The sequence below is a fragment of the Ovis aries genome, chromosome 3 (genome assembly GCF_016772045.2).
Source record: "Ovis aries strain OAR_USU_Benz2616 breed Rambouillet chromosome 3, ARS-UI_Ramb_v3.0, whole genome shotgun sequence".
Taxonomy (NCBI): Eukaryota; Metazoa; Chordata; class Mammalia; order Artiodactyla; family Bovidae; genus Ovis; species Ovis aries.
This window is the reverse complement of record NC_056056.1, coordinates 85,417,334-85,433,287: the sequence shown is the minus strand read 5'-3', so window position 1 is coordinate 85,433,287 and position 15,954 is coordinate 85,417,334. Positions and strand designations below refer to the sequence as shown.

Genomic DNA, 15,954 nt, shown 5'->3' with positions numbered 1-15,954 from the left:
TGAGGCACCACAATGAGAAGCTCATGTACCGCAACTAGAGGAGCCCCGACTTCCCGCAACCAGAGAAGGCCGGACTGCAGCAACCAAGACCTAGCACAGCCATAAATAATCTTTTTTAAAAAGAAAAACAGGAGAGTGGGACTTCCCTGGCGGTCCAGTGGTTAGGACTCAGAGCTTTCATGGCTAGGTACCAGGTTCAATCCGTGATTGGGCAAAAAAGATTCCACAAGCCACACAGTGCAGCCAGAAAAAGAAAAAAGTATCTATGTACAAACGACAACAACGGTTGCTTTTGGGGATCTAACTAGGTGGCTCAGAGTCAGAGGTAGAGCCTTCTTGCTATATCCACCAAATCAAAAAGTGAAATGAAATGGAAAATAGGTTGGGCTAGCAGCCTGTGGCAAATGGGAAAAGCCATTAACTTTGGCGACTGGCCTTGAGGGCTGAAGAGTTATTTGGCTACTACATTCTGTGTTCTAGAATTACCCTTCTATCCAGCATCTTTTCCCCATTAAGTCTGGAAAGAAAATAACCAAGTTATTAACACCAACACCAGCCAAGCCCCCAGTATTTCTACTTTAACCATGCCTTCATCATCTTCCCAGCTATACAATTACATAAACATCTTCTAGGCTATACAACCCTCCCCTGTAAAGGTCTCCAAGCAATTAATTGCTCAGAGCCACATCTAGTGAATTCATTGCTACTGTCCTTCATTGAAAACTCACTGCCAACATGTCAGCTTTACAGCTTTCAATTCCTACTTAGCTTACTATATCCTGGAAAACACTCGACTTCAAGATAGGCTACACAATGATGAAAATCACACACACAATCATTCATTTGACCTAGCCACAAATCAGTAATATTTTAAGAACCCCTCAAATGTTCTTCTCAATGGAGGAGACATGGCAAAACACAGCGTTGCACTTTGCCTTGATACTTAGCTTAGTTCAAAGCCTGAAGGAGAACTACAAAAGTGAAGTCCTAAGTCATGCTTTACTTACTTTTACACCTAGGAGAGAGTGCCAAGTAAGGTGCTATGTCCAAAGCAAAGACATCTTTAATCAGCTCCCAGGTTAATGCCAGGTTATTAATTTAGGAGTTAAATATGAACCAGCATTTTTCAAATCGATCACACAATCCATTTAGTAGTCCCAACCTTGAAATTTTTTTTTTTAAAAAGGTACACCACGCCAGCCAGTTCATCATTAAGATGAATAACAAATGTGGGTACCGAGTTGTCATGGCTACAAAAAAGGTCTTGACCTAAATACCCTGTACTCCCTTTCCTGTAAGGGTAAATAGAATTTTCTGTGCTTTTAAAATTCATTTTTTGCCCCTAACCTCTCTTCCATATTTTTATCCTCTCATAACTAATCTCTAGGATGCTGCTAGTAATCCATCCCAAAGCTACAGAATTAATGATTCCTACTCTTGGCTCAGAACCCCCACTTCCACAAATTGAGTATCAGGACTGTTTATCCTCTGCAGATTTATTGTTGAGTAAACTTATCTTTATATAATACAGAACAAGTAAAGCTGACCAAGTGCAATAAGCAAGCCTGATGATTACACATAGCTTTACAGCAACCATGTAACGCAGCCAGTTGTCAAAATTCCAAAAACAAAAGCATCCAAACTTTGAACATACTAATGATCATTCAAACCAGTAAATATGAGGCAGATCAGTATTCCCAACTGTAATGCTATCCAGTAAGTTTGAGTGTCAGAAACAAGGACAGATAGCTGTGCCATCAGCACTAAAAAAATTTTTTTGCACCAAGGCTAGAGAACACCCAGTAAAAGCTTGACCAGAAAATTCAAAATTAACTGTCACTGCCCTATGATGCTTAAAGTCCAAATAAACAATCTACTGGTGCTAATATTCTAAAGTCTATCAGATGCTGCCAAAAAGTAACTACAGTGAGGTGTTGCTAAATATAGGTTGAATTAACATAACTGCTTTAGTCTCATTAACATTTCTGACATCTTTAATTACTTTGCACCAGCCTGGCAAAATAAGATGAATTATGTTGGTTTTCAGGAACTGAAGAAACCTAACCTGGGAATTAATATCTCTGCTCAGAATAAGGCAATTCATTTGAAGAAACAGAAGAGAATATCTAGGCTGGAAAATTTTGCAAAGCTGGTTTACATAAAGGTGTTTTGTTCCAAACTCAAAGACAATTCTCTAACATGCACAAGTTCGGATATAAAACTGGTTAATGTTTGAAAACAAAAGAACCCTGAGTATAACTTTCTAGAATGGAGAGCTCTAATTTGATACCACCCCATCTAACAGCCTGATAACCTCTAGTAGGCTCTTGTAAAATCCAGCTTCTCCAGCATCAAGTCCAACTACTTTTTACTTAGTTCCTGGTGTGCTCACTTATAGCAAGTCAGTGGTCCCTACAGCCTGACATAAGAAATTAGCCTTATTGATAACATCTGATACCAACTCTAACAGAACTTAGGGACTTGTCATGATGCATCATCCATGCTGTTTAGGGAGACCCAACTCGAGTTCTTACCATCTGACCCAAAGTTCTAAGTGTAAAAAGGAATTTTCCAAGTATGTGTGTGTGTATATATATATATATACGTTAATTATGTTTAAGACTTAATATCATTAATTTTAAATGTAGGTCTGTATGAATACAGTTAATACCAAGGTTGACTCCTGAAGCATACCAAATTAAGGAGTATTAATATTGAACACAAATCAAGAATCTAATTAGAAACATTTTATTTTAAATGTGCCAAATAAAAATCCACATTTTCAGACCATAGGATGTTAATACATTCAACAAAAATTTGTATTATATTACTGCTGTAAATTTACAGAGTAATAGTCCAGATCCATTTTGATTAGATGGTTGAAATACCCTCCCTAAGTTACACTTTACAGACATCACGAATCCCTTATAATAATGTAAACAAAATAACTTTTCCCTAAAAGGTGAACTTGAGCACTTCAGTCCACTCTTTCAGGACTTGCACTTCTTCTCGGACTTCCTGATGGGGAACGACTAAAAAGAAAAAAATATTTAAGTTTGGAACCAATTAGTGTCTAACAAAACTCTTCTCGCATATATGTCAGGGTGAAACGAAGAAATGCTAAGGTGGCCAAAGGGTAGTTAAGTTCCTATAGCAGAAGTCTTAAAAAACTCTGTAAGGTTTAACAGCCTCTTCACTAATTAATCTTACAAAACTTAGGTAAAGATAACTATTTGCTTTTTGGAGATTTGGGGGGGAGGTCATCTAAGAAATTCTAATATTTTAACATATAGCACCAATTCTCCAGGAAATACGCAGTAAGCAAAATTCTGCAGAGGCCACACTTGACAGTTAAGATATGGCAACAAATTATTTAGCTTACCTTCTTTTTGGAGATGGAGATCTGGACTTTGATCGGCTGTCAAAACATGAAAAGGCTGTGTTTTACTTTTGTGTGAAAAGTTCTATCCAACCCCTTCAGTTACAATAAAATGAAATGAACCCCCAAAATGTCCTGAGCTTAAACTACACTGCAGTTAAACTGGAAACAAAAACCCTACCAGTTTTTTGGCTAAAAGTCAATCTTCTAACACTTGTTCTTCATAAAATAATCTTTCATACTCTAAGCAAAATGATCTCAGAATGCTTCTCCATACATGTATCAAATCCAACACAGGCCTCTTAATATAACCCCACATTCACCAACTTTTCACTATAGCTTGATATGCCGTTGCCTAGAAAGTCAGCTAGAACAGGCCACGTATAAAGCAAGTTATAAAGTTTGGTTTACTAATAAGAAAACTGTGCTCCTCCTCAACTTACTTCTAAGCTCACAGCTAACAAATTTCAACAATTCAAAAATACTTTGAACTCTGGATATTGGTGCCATATAACTAAGAGCATCAATGAGATTTTTACTCTACCTGCTTCTAGGCCGTGAAAGAGACCTGGATCTTGATCTCGACCTGGACCGGGATCTTAATAAAAGCAAACACATTTATACCAATTAGTCCACAAGAATAATTTCCTTAAATACCTTCTGAGTACCTTTTAAGGTAGGATAGGAAGGGGCTAAAACTGTCCAAGATGCCCTATCAGTCTAAGACTGGACAAAGACTTGGAACTACCATTTCAAAAATCTATCGTGAGTTTCTGTACAGACGTACAATACTCTTAAACAGAATGTAGCATCCAAGAGAGATTTGTGGTATTTGAGAAAACTGGTGTTAAAAGAATCGTATCAACCTCCTGAATGGAAACTCCTGTGACTGGGTAAAGCTGTGTTCATGGATCAACAAACTATCATGGATGGTTCAGGACCATCAATCTGTAAATACAAACCAAATAAGGCTGACACAGACATCTTGAGGTCCTGCAACCAAGTTAAATGCATTTATCTGGAGTCCAGGTTTTTCAAATGGACAAGTTTCTGAATCATGGCATTTATAAAGACTGTGCTGCTGCTGAGTACCAATAATTCTCAGTAGCATTCCCTACCGCTGACACGAGTAGCATTGTCAATTCCTTTCATTATCTAGAATGTTATCCATTTCCATAACCTTTGAAAACAAAAAAATGCTGAGGGGTCTAATTTGATTTTTAACTTCTCAAATTTCAGTGTCTAACAACAAGCCACATTCAATCTATGTGTATATTACCCTAAATTTTCCATGGTCTCAACCCTCAAAAAAAGAAAAACTTTAACTTGCTTCTAAATCTCTTTCTGGTTCTAATGGGCCTTCTTATCAGGAAACAAGTAACTATCATCTTTTAGTGCTATTATCATTTGTCTATAAACTGACTTATAGGTAAATGAGAGTAGATCTAAACAGATACAAGATGACTCCAGAAATTTTCAACATGTTTACCCAGAGTGCTCCCTGGAATGATTTGAGGATTTATGCCTTAGACCCTCCTCTATGACCTCTGTAACACCCTTAAAATCTTTAGTTGGGCTTTTCTTCATTTGGACATGTTCATAGCCAACTTTTTTTTCAAATATCTTCTGAAGCATTCCATTTCAATTAGGTCCGTACTCCACCGCTGTCATTAAGACGGGACAATCCAAATACAAATAAGGGGGAAAAAAGGTGCTACATACTGGAAATACCTCGATCCTTTTATAGAACCAGACCTAGATCGTCTGAGTGAAGCTGATCTTGATCTACGAAGAGACACAGATCTTGATCGCCGAGGAGATGCTGATCTTGACCTAAACATTAAATCAAAGTAATTTCAATTTGATTCCAATTAAACTTCACCACTACTTACAAGTTGAAATTTAAACAAGATCTCTCACCTCCTTCCCCTGCTCCTGCTGCGTGAGCGAGAGTATCGTCTACCTCTGGATCTCGAATGTGATCTAGACCGTGACCTATTTTTCAAGTCAGAAAAAAACATAATATTAGATGGCAACTCCTCTTAGAGTCTGTGTGCCTCTGCTGAAACCAAATCTCAAAACTATTTAAATTTAGTGTCTCATTTGGAAATAAACTCTGGGCCTATTAGTTGTCGTTTTTTTTTTTTTTAAACTACCTAAAAAAAGATTTGTTAAAAGCTCAATTACATTTTAGATTAACATAATATAAAACACTGTAATGTGTATTTAAAATAAACCTTGCAAGTTTGCAGGTCGACCCTCTTTGGCCCATGGTCTAGTAGATCTAGACGATCTAGAAGTATCTATAGCCGATCGCTGCATCTAGATGTTTTCTTCAATCTACACGACGATCAAACTGACAGCCAAATGAGCCAGGTGAGGCTTGATTGACGCAAGAAGATTTTTCTAGTTGGGAATGTGGTCAATCTGGTGTTCCTCTTTCTAAACCGGAGGGGCCCCCAATTGTAAGCCAAATTTACTGTTACGGCGATCACCGTCTCAAATTTTCTGCCCTTTAAAGAATAAGGTGAAGCTAGGTGTAGATGACTCGAGGGGATCTGGCCTCTTATGCTGATCACCTCAAGGTCTAGGAGGATCTTAATTGTCGGATTTGCAAGGCGCCTCAGCATGATATCATAAGGCTCGTGACATTCTGAATCAAGGCGACTGACTCAAACGAAGAAACCTGAAAGGTTTTGACCAGGTTGATTATTAATACATTAACATTTCTTTAATTAAACAAAAATTGTAAAATACACCTGTAACAATTAACATTCAAGTTTACAGAAAAATACGTTTGTGCCTTGCTAATAAAAAAATTACTTGATTAACTAGTACACTAACCATTCCTTTATTAAAATAAATACCTGCTTCTTCTTCGGCGGCTATAGCGATGACAATCATAAGCATAATGTCCCTTTTCGCCACACTCATAGCATCTATCATTGGGATCAAAGGGACGTCGGGCAGGTGGTCTATCAAATCGAGATCTCCGAGGCATGCCTGTTGATAGTTCAACTCTCACTCGGGAACCACAAATAACTCTACAAAAAACAACAACAAAACTGTAACGCCAAAAAAAAAAAAGGTGAGCTCTATATTTAGCACTTTCCAACCACTCTCTTTGCCCTCAGAAGCTCCAACTATATAAGTCCTTCAAACTTCACTTTTGCTTTCATTTCCTGTCTTCATAAAGTGATCAGCTAATTATTTAAAAACTCCTCCAGACTACAAAATTCAAGCCTGACACAGGAACATTCTCACCAAGATCTCACTTACTTTCCATCCAGGCCTCGAACTGCATCTTCTGCATCTCTAGGGTCTTCAAATTCCACAAAAGCAAATCCTGGAGGATTTCTGGCAATCCACACAGTTCTCAAAGGCCCATAATAACTGAAAGCCCTTTCTAACTCTCCTTTGCCAGCACCAGTTCCCAGGTTACCAACATACACCTTGGTTTCTGTTTAAAAAACGCAAAGGAAAGAGTGCACATTATGCAAATAATCTGGCCCAAGTTTGAATTTTTTACATATATTCTTTTTTACAGTGCAAAACATTTAATACTCTATCAAGGGCTAATGTTAGTCTTTAAACCAGCGAAGTTCGTAACATTTCTGAAAAGCTAAGCGTACGACCAAGTTCTTAACATTCAATGGAGGGGGGAGCCCCGCGGGAAACCTCCAAATACGAGCACCGCAGCGTGGTAGGATACTCCGAGGCGTGGAGCGGACTCCGCCCCGGTCCCGCCCCTGAGTCCCGGCAGCCCCAGGCACACCGAGAACGCGCGGGCCGGCGGCGGCAGCGGCGTTCTCGGTGAGCGGGCCCCAGCGGAAGGCGGAACGGGAGCGGGGCTGCGCCGACTCCAGTACTCTGCAGCAGGCGCCCCAGGCGCAGGCTCGCCCGTGACTCCAGCTCCCCGCCTCAGAAGCCATAAACCATGCTCGAAAAAGCCAAGAGAGAAAAACCAGCCGCCAGACTTAAAAATCACGCTTCCATGCCCACTCAGCAATCAGACCGTTTGACGAGAATGCGTAGCTCGAAGCTGCCAGTTTTCTAAGTCTTAAATTCATCCTTTCTTTTACGGCTGCGACCACATCTGTCAGCTAAAGTGGCGGGAAAGCGCCAAAGAAATGCGCCACCATGGTCGTCAATGTGCGCAAAATGGCAGCCGAGGGCGGGGGGGGAGGGTGGGGGACGGGCGGGCAGGCGGGCAGCTCGAAGAAGGGCAACAACAAACAGTGATCGAGGGGCTGGCTCGGGCTGGGCGGGAGACTAAGATGCCCAAGAACTGAAAGATACCCGCCGGAAACCTACCCCAGCCACCCGCCGTCCTCCTGCGAAACCCCGCGGCCGCCGCCTCCAGCTTCGTATGGTGTGCGCCGAAGCCGCCATTACGCACGCGGAATAACCGTCTCCCAACCGCCGCGCCAACCTCACGACCTCTAAATACTCACTACACCCACAGCAACCTCCCTTCCTGGCCTCCAGCCTCTTACCTCCTCCGTACCGCCCGTAGCGCGACATGATGACTGGCCTGCGAGCTGGGCTCTTTCAGCTCGCAGCGCCCAGAGAACGATCAATACAAAACCAACCAAACCGCCTCACACGCCAACGGTCCCGGCGGCACTACGAGGAAGCGCCTGGGTTCGCGCTTATATATGCGGCGGCTGGGTTCCGTTGCGCATGCGTCATCTCGACGTTCTGCGCGGCACAAAGGAGCTGGGCGGAAACAGCAGAGAAGCGGTGCGTAGGTAACTGATGGGGTTGAAACGCGAATCCTGGGCGGAGGGATACGTTTCCGTGGCAACGCGGAGATCCTGTCTGTAAACCCTTGGCCCTTCCCCGCGTTGTCCCGCCCTCCCCCCGCCTTTTCCCTGTGTTCCCCTCATGTTCCTTCCCTCATTCTCCTCCCCCCCCCCCGCCTTCATTTACCCTCCCTCGCATCTAGGGACCCTTAGCTGTGGTAATCTTCTTTCAGGCCTCATGAAAGGTGTAAGATTTAACCGCTGATGTTGCTGCTGCCGCCGCCTTTCTGCTAGGGGACCTGACCTCGACTGCTACTCATTGATCTTTGGGGCTCGTCAGAGGTAATCGGGAGCTTGGGACAGAGTGAGAACCACCTACACCCCGACTGTCTGAGTAGTGGTCCTCAAAACCACCATGGGCCTCAAAAGGGGTGACGCCCCCAAGGGACCGGCAGCCCTGAACCGACCCTTCTGCCCCTTCCGAACCGGCCACCAGTTTTCCCCAACACGGTCCGAGTTCTCGGAGTCAGGAGGACAAAGAAGTAGAGGGTCCCCCCACCCACCTCTTTTTATTGAAATCGTGACATAATCCTAAATCTTTAAATCATTTGTGGTAGTGGCAATTCTGAAACCATTTGCATTTGACGCACAAAGTGTTATCTGTGCCCCCTTTCTAGTGCTTTCTGCTTTGCACTGTAGTACCACATCTCATCCACTAATATTGTATCCTGAGGATGGGGAGTTTCTTAAGTTGTCTCTGAGTAAGCAGCCTTGCTGCTCAGTCATTCTGTATATCAAATAAATGAAAATCTTTTCTTTGTTAGAATCGCTTAAAAGTGCAGTTTCAATTTTATACAGTGTATTTGCCAGACACCAGCTCTATAAATACAGATTTCACTTTTTTACCATCCAGTTAAAAAAAAGCATTGCACTGTAAATACTTGGAATACATGAGTTGCAAATGTCCCACAAAACAAGAGGAAATTCTTAGGTATTTCTATTTTTTTTTCCTTTTTCATCTGCTGTATGTAACTTCACTTGGTATGTATAGATGTGGGATACGCAGTACAGGAGAAAGGGGACTTAGTTAAATTAGCATGTCTTCAGGTAAATAAAAAATGAATTATCTGAGAGTAATGCTAAGGTTTTACATTATTGCCATAACTTTTCAAATTATGGAAGGAATTGGTCTACCTCAAGAAAATCTCTAGTGAGAAAATAGAAGTTTCATCGTTTGTTATGTTTGTTCTCCCTTATTTTTTTTTTTTTGTTATCTACTTAACAGAGTTCTTCCTAAAAGTATTAAGCAATACCGATCCTTTACATACTCATTTATATATACTTTAAATAGAAAGAGCATAGGTACAAAGCATAGGTAAAAAAAAGATAGTGCTTATTATACTGCATAGTTTCTCATAGACTTCAATAAATATTTTTGGGGCTTTGAATACAAAGTGTACTGTACAAAAGAATTTTTGAGCAAATAACAGTGTAAACAGTATGAAAAGAAGCAGCTGTCCAACTTACAACAAACTGGTTTCAAGCACATTAAAGGGAAAGTGGTAAACCTGGACTGGCTTGTCTGATTCTGTAACTATCTCTCTCATTAAAGGAGGGACGATTCCTAGGCTGGGCTTTGCTAACCTCATTGCCATGAAAAAATAACAGTACTGTGTACTACTTTTGCACCCTGTTATATTGAAAACTTTCTCTTTAAGAACAGTTCTTTTCAACTAAATGTCAGTCCAATCAGGGAGATTTTTTTGTACAGTTCTTTTATTTCTACTGATTGTTTTTAAATCATTTTCACATAAATTTCTTGCCCCTAGAATTCTGAATTAATTTAAGGTCAAATTCCCAGTTTCAATTTGAATGTGAAAGTTAATTCAACAAGTATTCTAATATTTCCTATATGACTTTTTAAAATCTTAAGTTTCTGTTGTTAAATAGTAATATTATTAGTTTATGAAGGGAGGGGTAATTCTTTTGAAAGCTGCAGCTTTCAATGTATCTACATTCCCTAGATTCAGTGTTTCCAGAGAAACAGAGAAATATTCACCTTTTCTAATGGAAGGAAATACTAAAAGAGGATTTAATGTTGACTGCCTATAATAAAATGAAACAAAACAAAGGAATTAACCAAAAAGAAAAAAAAAGAAGTATTCACCTTTTATCTAGCTTTATTTTGAGTTTCACTTTTAAGTCATTGTCATCATTTTACTTGGATGTGAAAACTTTAAAACAAGAAAAACAATTTTAGACTTTGTGCTATGTGTATTACTTTTTAGTAAGAGATAATCTTTATTTTAGAATAGTATTACCAACAGTGGTTCCCCTCCCCTGCCCAAGGCTTTCAGGATGTTAGTTCCCCCACGAGGGATTGAACCTGGGCCCTCAACAGTGAAAATGCAAAGTCCTAACCGCTGGACCTCCAGGGAATTTCCCCAACACGAGTCATTTAATATATATTTATGTATGTTCTGTGTATGTTTGTCCTGAGATGAATCCAAACAACTGTGTTCAACCACAACTTCCTTTTCTTAACATTTCATACTCTGCTATTCCCTATGGAATATCTTTAAATTCTGGGAAGAAACAATTATTAGAGGCAGGTTTATGAGTCTTTCATACTGTATAAAGAAATTAACTTCTCATTAGCTAAGTACTGGACTGCAGTTAGTACTGAAGTATATAGGAGGGAGAGGAGAACAACAGAACAGCCAGGCTTCAGCAATATGTGAACCGTGAACTTCCAGATGTTCAAGATGGTTTTAGAAAAGGCAGAGGAACCAGAGATCAAATTGTCAACATCCACTGAATCATGGAAAAAGGAAGAGAGTTCCAGAAAAACATCTTTTTCTGCTTTATTGACTATGCCAAAGCCTTTGTGTGGATCACAATAAACTATGGAAAATTCTGAAAGAGAAGGGAATACCAGACCACCTGACCTGCCTCTTGAGAAACCTATATGCAGGTCAGGAAGCAACAGTTAGAACTGGACATGGAACAACAGACTGGTTCCAAATAGGAAGAGAAGTACGTCAAAGCTGTATATTGTCACCCTATTTATTTAACTTCTATGCAGAGTACATCATGAGAAACGCTGGGCTGGAAGACACACAAGCTGGAATCAAGATTGCCGGGAGAATATCAGTATCAATATCAATAACCTCAGATATGCAGATGACACCACCCTTATGGCAGAAAGTGAAGAGGAACTAAAAGCCTCTTGATGAAAGTGAAAGTGGAGAGCGAAAAAGTTGGCTTAAAACTCAACATTCAGAAAACTAAGATCATGGCATCTGGTCCCATCACTTCACGGGAAATAGATGGGGAAACAGTGGAAACAGTATCAGACTTTATTTTTTTGGGCTCCAAAATCACTGCAGATGGTGATTGCCCTCATGAAATTAAAAGACGCTTACTCCTTGGAAGGAAAGTTATGACCAACCTAGATAGCATATTCAAAAGCAGAGACGTTACTTTGCCAACAAAGGTCCGTCTAGTCAAGGCTATGGTTTTTCCAGTAGTCACGTATGGATGTGAGAGTTGGACTGTGAAGAAAACTGAGCGCCAAAGAATTGATGCTTTGAACTGTGGTGTTGGAGAAGACTCTTGAGAGTCCCTTGGACTGCAAGGAGATCCAACCAGTCCATCCTAAAGGAAATCAGTCTTGAATATTCATTGGAAGGACTGATGCTAAAGCTGAAACTCCAATACTTTGGCTACCTCATGCAAAGAGTTGACTCATTGGAAAAGAATCTGATGCTGGGAGGAACTGGGGGCAGGAGGAGAAGGGGATGACAAGAGGATGAGATGGCTGGATGGTATCACCGACTTGATGGATGTGAGTTTGAGTGAACTCCGGGAGATGGTGATGGACAGGGAGGCCTGGCGTGCTGCGATTCATGGGGTCACAAAGAGTCAGACACAACTGAGTGACTGAACTGAACTGAAGGAGTAAACTCGGAAGAGGGAAGTTGTGATTCAAGAGTGCCCCACTGATAGAAATACTACCTAAATTGATGATTTAGGCATTTGGAGCAATCCAGGAATAGTGAGGCTTTCTGAGGAATGCCTCTTGTGTTAAAAAGCATGAAACTATTAACTGTCATCAAGCCCTAAACCAATCACTTGTGTTGTTCCTTCTTTAAGGAAGACTATTAATGAAAGTGACTTGATCAGCTTAATGTCATAATTAGAGCTAGACTAGCTTAGAGTTTAGCACTTAGCACTATCTAAAAATTTGATATGATCTGGGCACTTGGACAAAATTGAAATTTCTGCAAAGCTGGGGACAAAACTCTGAAACATGGTGATGACCATCCTTCAGTGGCCACTCCTAAGATGTCTTTCTTCACTCAATGACTGCAGGAGGAACAGTTGTCACTTCTTTGACTAAATGCACATAGAGAAAAATCATCTGACGCATATAACATGAAAAAACTCAAAGGTTTTTCATGAAAAGTAATCCCAGGAATCCCAAAATCACACCCTGAAACCTTCTTAAAGGTTCTATACAAAGGTATTTGCCTGTGGAATGGGGAGATAGATGTTTGTGAGCAATGTAGAAATTGTCACTTTTATTACCAAATTTAGCCTTGGAGGCTAATTTCTATGAGATTAGGTATACCATAAAAAAAATCCGTATATATAGGGAATTATCTGCTGGTCCTCTGGTTAGGACTTTCTCTTCCATTGGTGGGTTCGATCTCTGATTGGGGAACCAAGATCCTGCAAGCAGCACAGTCAAAAACATAAAATGAAACATTAAAAAAAAAAGTTTTAGAGACTTCCCTGGTGTTCCAGTGGCTAAGACTCCTCACTCCCATTGCAGGGGGCCCAGTTGGATCCCTGGTCAGGGAACTATATCCCACTTGCCTCAGTTTAGTGTTCAAATGCCACAACTAAAAGATTCTGCATGCTGCATCTAGGTGCAGTGAAATAATTTTTTAAACTTTTAAAAATGGATAAAATCTATTTCAAAGCTTCTGACGAGTGGATGCATATGGTATAACTCTCAAATAGATAATTAAAGTAAGATTGTATATGAAAGGAATGCCTTGAAATTCAGAGATAAGAGGACTTCTCTACCAGATCACTAGTCTAACCACCTCATTTTTCGAATGAGACTAAACCTAGAATTGCAGCATGATGAGTGCAGTGGTTCCCAAACCCTGCTACAAAGACAGTCAGTCTGTCTGAGCTTGAATGAAAATTTCTCTAGTCTCAGAAAAATATAAACTATTGCCAACCACTCTTTCTTGGGGAAAACCATCCTTTATTTATTATGTCTTTTTTTCTGTTAAAATATCCCTCCCAAGAATGCTAAGAACTTAAAAAAAAATCTCATGTGTTTTCTTGACACAAAAAGTGTGTCCTCTCTGTCCCTCAACTTTTTCAGACCTAGCTAGTTCTCCAAATTCAAGGATCCAGAATCTAGAAAAGAACAAAGCATGACTTGACCCAATAAAAAATAGAGAAAAAATCAAAGTAGAAGCAGGAAAAATGTCTGTCCTTAATAAAAATGCAAATTAAAACAGCATGCTATTTCTAATAGGAGTGCAAGGAAATTTCCACTTACACACACTAATGGCAATGTGAAATAATACATTTGAGGAGGTCAATTTGGCGATGTGTTTTAAAATTATTAAGTTACATGTATATTTTGGACTAGTAATCTTCCTGGAATTAACCATAGATGCACATAAAGATTTATCTGGAAAAAGGTTGGTAAGATATTATCTTTTCAAAAGTTGGAAATAATTTGAAAATCAGACATAAAGCATTGGTTAAATGTTGTTGTTCAGTTGCTAAGTCTTGTCTGACTCTTTGTGACCCCCAGGACAGCAGGCTTCCCTGTCCTTCACCATCTCCCAGAGTGTGCTCAGATTCATGTTCATTGAGTTGGTGATGCTATCTAACCATCTCATCCTTTGTTGCCCGCTTCTCCTTTTGCCTTCAGTTCTTTCCCAGCATCCAGATCTTTGCCAGTGTGTCAGCTCTTTGCATCAGGTGGCCAAAATATTAGAGCTTCAGCTTTAGCATCAGTCTTTCCAGTGAATATTTAAGATTGATTTCCTTTAGGATTGACTGCTTTAATCTTGCAGTCCAAGGGACTCTCAGGGGTCTTCTCCAGTACTACAGTTTGAAAGCATCAATTCTTCAGCACTCAGCCTTCTTTATGGTCCAACTCTCACATCCGTACATGACTGCTGGAAAAACCATAACTTAGACTAGATGCACCTTTGTCGGCAAAGTGATGCCTTTGCTTTTTTAATACACTGTCTAGATTTATCGTGGCTTTTCTTCCAAGGAGCAAGTGTCTTAATTTCACGGCTGCCATCACTGTCTGCAGTGATTTTGGAGCCCAGGAAAATAAAATCTGTCACTGCTTCCACTTTCCCCCCATCTGTTTGTTATGAGGTTAATATGACCAGATTCCATGATCTTAGTTTTCTGAATGTTGAGTTTTAGGTGAGCTTTTTCACTCTCCTGTTTCATTTTCATCAAGAGATTTTTTTAGTTCTTTTTCACCTGGTGCCATTAGAGTGGTGTCATCTGTGTATCTGAGGTTGTTGACATTTCTCCTGGCAATCTTTCTGGTTTTCTGGTTTTTGTTTTGTTTTGTTTATTGGCTGTGCTAGGTCTTTGTTGCTGTGCAAGGACTTTCTCGAGTTGCCATAAGTGAGGTCTACTCTCTAGTTTCAGTGTGCAAGCTTCTTATTGCAACAGCTTCTCTGTTCAACTTGAGGTTTTTTCATCATTAGTGGTTGAGGCATAGACTTGGATTACTGTAATATTGATGGTTTGCCTTGGAAATGAACAGAGATCATTCTGTCGTTTTTGAGATTGTACCTAGGTACTGCATTTCAGACTCTTGTTGACTACGAGGGCTACTCCATTTCTTCTAAGGGATTCTTGCTCACCATAATAGATACAATGGTCATCTGTATTAAATTCTCCCATTCCCGTCCATTTTAGTTCACTGATTCCTAAGATGTCAATGTTTCACTTTTGCCATCTCCTGCTTGACCATGTCCAATATACCTTGATTCATAGACCTAACATTTCAGGTTTCTGTGCAGTATTGTTCTTGACAGCATTGTACTTTACTTTCACTACCAGACACATCCACAACTGAACATCGTATCCACTTTGGCCCAGCTGCTTCATTCTTTCTGAAGCTATTAGTAATTGCCCTCTGCTCTTCTCTAGTAGCATGTGGGACACCTTCCAATCTGGGGGCTCATCTTTTGGTGTCATATCTTTCTTCCTTATCGTACTGTTCATGGGGTTTTAGTGGCAAGAATACTGGAGTGTTTTGCCATTCCCTCCTCCAGTGGACCACGTTTTGTCAGAACTCACTACTATGACGTGTCCATCTTGGGTGGCCCTGTATGGCATGGCTCATAACTTCATTGAGTTATGCCAACCGGTTCACCACAACAAGGCTGTGATCCATGAAGGGGTAATTAAATGTTATAGCACATAAATTGGTTACGTATATTATGACCATTAAGAACCACATTGTAGAATTCTTCAATGTCAGAAAAATGTTAATGTTATGTAATTAAGAAAGCAGATTTTAGAATGATATGCATGCACAGTAATTCTGGTTTTGTAAAAACAAATTATATTAATAAAGTAAGTTTTCTTGTTTTATTTTTCTGTATTTTACAATGTCTTATAATTTTTCTTTTTAAATTGAGAGGCTTGGAGACAAAGGAGTTCCAAGTTTGAACTGAGAATCACTATTTAGTAGTTGTGTTAATTGGAACATGTGGCTCTACTTGTCATTATAGGTTCAAGATTTTGCAAAAGAAAACA

The 15,954-nt window shown here is 40.1% G+C and overlaps 2 protein-coding genes across 12 annotated transcripts in view; one reads left to right on the top strand and one right to left on the bottom strand.

The window, feature by feature from the left end:
• Positions 1–2,732: 2,732 nt before the first annotated feature.
• Positions 2,733–8,009, bottom strand: SRSF7 (serine and arginine rich splicing factor 7). 3 transcript variants are annotated; one of them, XM_004006009.3, is made up of 8 exons: positions 7,876–8,009; positions 6,659–6,839; positions 6,247–6,423; positions 5,300–5,374; positions 5,102–5,212; positions 3,924–3,977; positions 3,383–3,418; positions 2,733–3,032 (listed from the first exon to the last, which is right to left on the bottom strand). In XM_004006009.3, exons 1-8 carry the CDS (start codon positions 7,901–7,903, stop codon positions 2,978–2,980), a joined length of 717 nt encoding a protein of 238 aa, XP_004006058.1. In that variant the 5' UTR covers positions 7,904–8,009; the 3' UTR covers positions 2,733–2,977. The 3 variants fall into 3 exon arrangements, with proteins under 3 accessions (XP_004006058.1, XP_012028837.1, XP_012028844.1); XM_012173447.2 differs by having other exon boundaries at positions 5,111–5,212; XM_012173454.2 differs by having other exon boundaries at positions 5,135–5,212.
• An 82-nt stretch (positions 8,010–8,091) lies between these two features.
• Positions 8,092–15,954, top strand: part of GEMIN6 (gem nuclear organelle associated protein 6) — a 48,119-nt gene continuing 40,256 nt past the window's right edge. For 6 of the 9 annotated variants that reach the window (XR_009599856.1, XR_009599858.1, XM_027966919.3 and 3 more), the window contains exons 1-2: positions 8,092–8,130; positions 8,358–8,466. The gene's annotated coding sequence lies outside the window, so the exon portion shown is untranslated. Of the gene's footprint in view, positions 8,199–8,357; positions 8,467–15,954 lie in introns of all 9 variants that reach the window. The other 3 variants (XR_009599857.1, XM_042248087.2, XM_060412254.1) reach the window with 2 other exon arrangements.